General features: G+C 50.8%; 1 protein-coding gene across 1 annotated transcript; it reads left to right on the top strand.

The window, feature by feature from the left end:
* Positions 1–624: 624 nt before the first annotated feature.
* On the top strand, positions 625–6,508 carry LOC137674225 (polymeric immunoglobulin receptor-like). Its single transcript, XM_068419446.1, has 10 exons — positions 625–710; positions 957–1,282; positions 1,614–1,943; positions 2,157–2,480; positions 2,934–3,248; positions 4,142–4,286; positions 4,831–4,949; positions 5,196–5,321; positions 5,435–5,493; positions 6,377–6,508. Exons 1-10 carry the CDS (start codon positions 625–627, stop codon positions 6,506–6,508), a joined length of 1,962 nt encoding a protein of 653 aa, XP_068275547.1.
* The last annotated feature ends 1,128 nt before the right edge of the window (positions 6,509–7,636 follow it).

Raw genomic sequence — 7,636 nt, forward strand, 5'->3', positions numbered from 1 at the left:
GCAACACGACCAGGTGAAAGATGTCCCTGCCCACTGCAAGGGATTGGACAAGATGATCTTCAAAGGTCCTTTCCAAACCAAACTACTCTGTGAACCTGTGAGAGCAGGTTTTCCTAAGGAGGGGTTCTGGCACTCGGGCTCACAGGCAAACAAGCCTTCCTTTCACTGCATGAACAACACTGAAAGAAATTATGACCCCAGCTATCAAACTATTAAAACCAGCATTATCTCCTGGCAAGGGTCAAGTGAGCCGTTGAGCTCCGGGTTGCCACCTGACTGTCATGCCTGCCAGGGCTCAGCAGCCTTTGGACCATGTCTGGACTTCAGCTTTGCAATGGGCTGTTCTGATTTCCAAGTGGAAAACCAGATACCATTTCTGATTTTGAATTGGGTCTCTTCTGGTTTGGCCAAAATCACTTTTATGGTGTGCACACCATCGCTGCTTTCCCATTCAATTGATTGACAGAAGCTATTAAATGCTGTATTTCTCTCTAGCTCCAGTAGCTACAACCCTCATATCCTCCAGGCATGAGGATTATTAGATGACTTGATCAGTTAACTTAATCATTTTGCAAGTGTGATTATTCACCAAATTCTGTGCTTTTTCCAGGGAATGCAAGAAAAATGACCTTACTAGCCTTCATCTTCCTGCTTGCCTTCCTCCCAGCTGAATCTGCAAGCAGCAGATACCTCCCCAAGGCAGCAAGTAAGTGTAACCTGTCTGGGGCACAGGTCTTGTGGGTGGCCTGAGACCAGAGGTGGCATTAGTAAGGGGGGAGAAGGGTTCAGGAGGTGTCTCCAGCCCATCACTGCCCTGGGACCTTTCAGACCACAGGCTGCTGCACAGCCCTGGGTCCGTGCTTGCCCCAGTACACCCATCCTGCTCTGCAGTCCCGTTGGGTTGTGTAGCACAGCTGATGTTTACAGCCAACATGTTCTCCTTTTGCAGTCTCAAGCCCTGTATTCGGACCACGGCAGGTTTACGGTCTGCTCAACGGGTCCGTTACTGTGAAATGCTTCTACCCTCCCACCCGTGTGAACAGACACGACAGAAAGTATTGGTGCAGGGAATCGGCCACGCGCTGCATGACCGTTGTCTCCACCAGCGGCTACACTGCTTCGGGCTACCGAGGCAGAATCTCCATCACCGACTACCCAGAGGCAGAAAACTTCCAGATTAACATCTCCGCGCTTACAATGGCAGACGCAGGCACCTACCAGTGCGGTGTCGGTATCAATGGCAGAGGCCTCTCCCACAGAGTCAGTCTGGATGTTTCTGAAGGTAATTACAGTCTTGGGGCTCCTTCAAGTATTATTTTCTTTTACTCTTTTCCCCTTCTCTTTAATAAGGCTCCACAGACAGTCTGCCCAGTGTCTAAGTGCTCAAGATGCTCCATGCTTTCAGGAAACACCAGTTTTCATTTTCTCCTGTGCTCTTACAGAATGAATTTTTTAACCAAAAATCTGGCATAAAAATCAGAGTGACACATAATCATATAATATAGCAAAGCACAGAGAAATCCTATGCTAAAAAAAGCCTTCAGAAGTGTCGGGGAGTCGCACAGTTGCTGATAGAGCAGGCAGGAGGCACTGACTGGTGTATGTGTGCACAGGTCCACACGTACCCGAGGGAGCTGAGCTCTTCTACGTGAAGCTGCACAGCACTTTGACCATGTCCTGCGGCTTTGGGAAGGAGTATGCGAGCGTGAGGAAATTCTTGTGCAAGGTGGAGAAAAACGGCTGCTATAACGTCGTTGATAGCTATGGGAAAGTTGGTGAGGATTACGAAGGGCGAGCTCTGCTGAGCAACGAGGAGCTTCCAGGCTCCTTCAGCGTCGTGATAACTCAGATGGGCTGGGAAGACTCTGGCTTGTACCTGTGCGGGGTCGGCTCCTATGGGGAGGATGGAGAAACGAAGGAACTGGATGTGCACGTCTATGAGGGTGAGTAAGCTACTCCCAGTGTTTTTTTCCCCTCCATCTCTCCTTCTCTTTAGAAGCATCACCACCAGTCTTGCATCTGCACCCCTGAGCTTCGCCTAACCTTGCTTTAGCCAAAACAGCTTGCTTTGATCTCATAATATATGTTCTCTTGGGGGAGTGCCATATGGGCAAAAGTTAGACCTGTACAGCTGCTCATTTCATTTTTATCTCCAGAGACGAAAGTTCCTCAAAGAAAGCCCACAATAATTGGAGTAAAAGGAAGTTCAGCAACTTTTGAATGCCTCTATGAGCCTGTAAAGAAGTCCTCAGAGAGGTACTGGTGCAAGTGGAGACAGAACGGGTGTTACCGGATCATAGCAAACTCTGGGTACGTGTCACCCTCGTATGAAGGAAGAGTGGCCATGTATGACAACCCGGGTAATAAGACAATCACCATCATCCTGAACCAGCTGAAGGACAGTGACAAAGGCTATTACTGGTGCATGACGAACGAGGAGAAGGAGCAGCAATCGTCAACTGAGCTGAAGATCATAGACGGTATGAGCTTGTGCATTGGCAGTTCTCTGCCCGCTCAATAGGCAGAAAACAACCTCCTAAGCACCACAAAGGAGCAGATCTGGCTTTTTGGGAAGAGATGCAAGGTTCAGCTCTGAGCTTTTATCTCATTGTGCCAATGAGAAACATTGTGCCAATCCCCCCACACCCCATTAGCTTTAAAATGGAAACACAAGGTTTCAGTTTTACGGGAAAGTGTTCACAAAAGTTTCTCACTCAAGTATTTCTTAAGCCTTGCAAAAAAAACCACACCCCAGCTTTCACTCAAAGATGCATATACAGCATCCTTCGCATTAATTTAGCAATGTAAGAAGCACTTTCCCTCAAAGATACATCTCCTGGTTCAGCATCTCTAGCAGCACCACTACCTGCTGACTACCATTCCCACCACTGGAACCACTAACATCAGCCTTGCTGTTCTGTTTGCCTTTTCAGGAGAGCCTGGACTGAAGGGAAAGAAGGAAGTGGAGGCGCAAGTGGGTTCACAGGTCGATTTAACTTGCGCTTATCCCTGCAAGTACTACTCCTACCAGAAGTACTGGTGCAAGTGGAGTGGCACCACCTGCACCCCCGTGCCTGCTTCTGACCAACGGCAGCCGGGGCCGGACGTTACCTGCGACACTGACAACAAGACAGTTATCCTAAGCTTTGACTCGGTGGCAAAGACAGACCAAGGGTGGTACTGGTGTGGAGTGAAGCGCAACGGCCTCTTCGGGGAAACCATGGCAGTGTACCTGCAGGTGACAGGAGGTGAGCTCCAAGGCAAAGGCAGGCGGGGGCTTTCCCACACCTCAGGGCTCTGAATCATGCTGCCTTCTGCTGAGAGAAAAGCCCTCTCCTTAGCCACTAGGTTGCAGCACCTCAAAACAGAAGGGCTCTCATCCAGGCAGCCTCCCAGGCGAGGTGCCAAGATCACCCTGATTTTGCACAACTCATCATAGGTGTTTTCATCCACTCGTCGGTGTTTACTTTGCAGTCATAAAAAAAAAACCCACCAGTCAAAAAATCACTTCCACACCATTTTTACTTTTTAACCCTGTCCTTACTAACTATTGCTATTACAATTTGTAGCATCATTTAGTTTAAGCAAATCTGACACCTGTAAGGTGAAGGACTGTGTGTGGTTCAGAGACACAGCTTGCTCCAGGGAGCTTATTATCTTCATAAAAAAGAAACCAGTAAGCAGCAGGAAAGGAAGGGCTATCACCAACAGCAAGGGGCTTAGTCTCAGCTTTGGTGCAAGATTTTGGAGTTAAGATGTTTTTCTCAGGAAGAAATATTGTTAGAAGCAGAGGAAAAAGTATAGCCCTAGGTATCTCACATGCAGCCATCCTAAGTGGGTGATGGTCAAAGTAAAAACAGAGAGAAACAGCCTCATTTCACTGATGGTGGGCAAAGAGCTGGAAATAAAAGCAAATCAAGTATTCAAGCACAGGCAGAGAGACCCTACTTGAGAATTTTTGCAATAAATTATTTGGAATAAGATTATTTCAGATCTCTAAAGCCCATTTGAAAGAGGCTCCCACATACAGCCAGAACCCACTGCGGTTCCACGTGCACCAAATACACCCAGCTGGGTTTTGGGTCACCACCTCCACGCTGCTGCTCACACAACTAACCACCCTCTTCCCTGGGACACGTAGGAAGCAGTGCCGACCACAGCCCAGAGCTCCTGGACGTTGATGCCCTGAGCCCCGCCGAGCCCCCCAGCCACGCCGACAGTGGCTTTAATCCCCGAGGAAGAGCCAACCTCGATGCTGGAGTACAAAGCGCGGGTGCCTCGGGAAGGTTAGTTCTCTCCAAGCCTCTGTCTTTTGTCATTTTGGGGAGGTGTATACTGCCCCACTGTTAGTACTGTGTTTGCACATTGTACTTGTAGTTTAGCAACAAAAAAAAAACCTTGTCCCAAAAAAACTTAGTGAAAAACATCAGAGGAAAAGAAGGAAAAAGTTACAGCAAAAGGCAAGATGACTTGAAATTAATCTCTAGCTCAAGAAAATACAATCCCAGAAGGGAGCGATTAGAGATGCTGGGTACAGAAAAACTAATTGAAAATACTTCTCTTGAGATTAGAGAGCTTCCCTTCATACATCTATAACCAAACCGCTGATGTAGCTGTTTTGGCATAACCTCTGTCCTACATTTTTATTTGTTTTTATTTTGTTAGATGTACTAGGATCCAGTTTGTTAATTGAAATGCATCACGCTCACTCAGATTTACCATCCCATGCAGATTTTAGACTGCTGGACATTCATATACGTTATTAAGTCTCGAATAATTAAAAAAAAATGTAACACTCAGCTTAGTGATATATCTTTCCCTCCATTCCAGCTCTGATCAAAGCGATGGCCCCAACACACTTGCTATGGTCCTGGGCCCCGTTGCTGCCGTGCTCCTGATCCTCGTGACAGCTTTCGCCGTTTTTAAATACAGGCAGCTGAGGAGATCTGGTGAGTCCCTGCCTTCCCTAGGCTCTCAAGGAATGTCAGAATATTAAGGCAGTGATACCTTGTGCATGGGCAGACAAGGGACCCTGCTGACCCCATCCGTACGGCTCCAGCACCCAGGGTGCCCAGGCTGAGCCAGGGACCACCCCTCTGGGCTTTGCCCGTCACATTGCACAGAGGTGGTTCAGATGCCAACGTGCTTGCACCGACTCTGAGCATATTCCCTGTTTATCTCCTCCCTCTTCACAGACCTGGTGTCCGTGGGGAGCTACAGGACGAACATCAGCATGTCAGACTTCGAGAGCGTGAAGGAGTACAGCGCAAGCAATAACGCCTGCGTGAAGGAGAGCCAGGAGACGCAGCTGGGAGGGGACGGTAGGTTGCTGGTTGCTCTCCATCCCCAGCCCTGGGGCGAGGCTCGCAGAAGGACCCTACAAAAGCCCCAGCCTGCCCACCGCACCCTAACGCCTCCCCTTCTCTCCCTGCAGAGCTCATCACCACCACGGCCACCCCGGAAAGTGCTGCCGAGACGAAGAAGGCAAAAAGGGTAAGAGAAGGCAGGAGAGAGCACTGACCTGGAGACACCCCCGCAGCCCTCCAGCCTCTGCCAAGGGAGCTGCCTTCTCCCAGGGCCCTCATTTATACCCAGGTGCTCCCCATCTTACCTGGATCACCTGGTGCACATCAGGCTCCATGAGGGGACCTTAACCCTTCCCCAACCCCCCTGTTTTAGCAGAGACAATAACAGCAGTCGCCTTGCTTCAAAGCGTACAGCGCGTCAGCCCCAGGTAGCTTCAGGAAGGTTGGGGCTGGGCTGTTACCACAAATATGAAACACCGGGATAAGCAGATGGGCAGAAGCCAGAGCACATCCCACCTCCCGGCCTTGCCCTGCTGTGGGCAGCGGGTCAGGGGGCAGAGGCAGGCAGGGAGGTCTCTGCCATTGCAAGGGCTGTGATCCTGTCAAGCCCCTGCCTCCCCCCCCTCCTCTCCCCGTGGGTAAGATCACGGTCGAGTGGCATCACTCAACAGTTCTCAAAGGTGCCAGGTGCAAGCCCTTGTTTTTGAAGGTCCCTAACCAAAGGCAGCGTGTAGGTGTGCTAAGTGCCAAGAGCTGAACTGGAACAATAAAGGAAACTATCAGGCACCAGTAAAACCCAGCAGCTTTAGGACAGGTGAGCTGGGTGCCAACATGCAGGGACAGGCATGTCGCGGAGTCCCAAACCTGCAAACATTTAGGGTCTGTCCGGGGCCAAGCCAAAGCGTGATGCTCTCGCGTTGGCACTGGCGTGACCCAACGGATTGTCGCCCTCGTCCAGCCTGCTCGTGTCATCCCGAGAAGCTCCCAGCCCGTGTAACGCTGCTCTCTCCCCTGCTGCGTGCTGCTGCCTGTCCCCAGCCCCCTAACAGCGTCCTCCTGTCCTTCCCCAGAGCTCCAAGGAGGACGTGGACCTCGCCTACTCTGCCTTCCTCCTCGCCTCCGGCACCATCGCGCAGGGTGGCACTGGGGGGGCCAGCGCTGCCCCGGACACGTCCCCCCCGGCCTGGGAGGGCCAGATCTGAAGGCGAGGGACCGAGAGGTGGCAGCGACTGGGACCGGCTCTACCCTGAGGATCAGAACAAGACATCAGCAAGCAGCGCTGTTTATTGCTACCACAATTTGCTATAGCTTCACCTTTTTTTAGCTTCAATTCAGCTTCGAGCGGTGATTTAGGAGGAATTTTTTGATGCCAAACGGGGCGGCTGGGCTGGAGGCACAGGTCTGAGCGAGCAGGTCAGACTGGGAAATGGCAGGGGCTCGAGTGGCTCAGCCCCCCGACAGCCCCAGCCCCGCCAGTGCCACGGTGGGCTCTCAAAGGCCACAAGGTGCATTTAAAAAAAAAAATCTCATTTTAAAGGCAGCTGGAGAACCCTCTAGAACGACTCGCGCTTTTGATTCCTCTAAGCTTTCTCATCCGGAGGGCAGTACCTGCAGACCAGCCATGGTCTGACGTGTTCTTGTGCACAAGCAATAAAGAAAACCACTGGCTTCAGCAGCGCAGGGGCACTCGCCGTCCGTGGGAGGGCACGGGGGGAGCACAGCCAGAGAGGCACAGCAAGGGTGCATTTGGGGGGGGGGGGGTTCTGCTCTTACTGCAGCGTGACAGCAGCACATTTGGTGTTGCAAGTGGCACAGGACGGGAGAAGAAACCTAGAATTAATGGAGATAAACAGGAGATGTTTTGAGTGTTGTTTCTCATATTCGTTTTCATCAACAGCAGGAATTGATCACAGTGTGACATTAATTAGTGTGACAACCTATTAGCAGCCTATATAGCCGATTAGGCAGTAGGCACCGGTGTTCACTGGCGCTGCATTTCCATAGTACAGACCAAATTCCCCAGAGCAGCTGAACCAACAACCTCCCATTTCTGACTTGGAGCCAGAACAATTGAGCCCAAATCGCGCTCCTCTGCCACGGAGCAAGGTGGCCTTGGAAACCCCCCCTTTGCTTAATAAACCCGAGCCACACATCACTCACACATTTTCCCTGGCTGACTTCGTGTTTATCCAGGCAGAAGCGAGGATAACTGTAATTAAATGTTGTCTCTTGGTCTTGTTTTCGAGAGCGGGTGACTAAACAGAGAAAAGCCATTTATTGATGCGTGGATTTGCAAACAGCAGCACGATGCTGCTGTCAGTTAGATGTGG

The sequence above is a fragment of the Nyctibius grandis genome, chromosome 27, assembly GCF_013368605.1.
Source record: "Nyctibius grandis isolate bNycGra1 chromosome 27, bNycGra1.pri, whole genome shotgun sequence".
NCBI lineage: Eukaryota > Metazoa > Chordata > Aves > Nyctibiiformes > Nyctibiidae > Nyctibius > Nyctibius grandis.

Excerpts from the sequence above, each read along its gene's own strand:
- LOC137674225 (XM_068419446.1), top strand. The coding sequence starts at position 625 with ATGACCTTACTAGCCTTCATCTTCCTGCTTGCCTTCCTCCCAGCTGAA. Across the intron at positions 1,944-2,156 it reads GGATGTGCACGTCTATGAGG|AGACGAAAGTTCCTCAAAGA; the intron begins GTGAGTAAGCTA and ends TTTTATCTCCAG. Across the intron at positions 2,481-2,933 it reads TGAGCTGAAGATCATAGACG|GAGAGCCTGGACTGAAGGGA; the intron begins GTATGAGCTTGT and ends TTGCCTTTTCAG.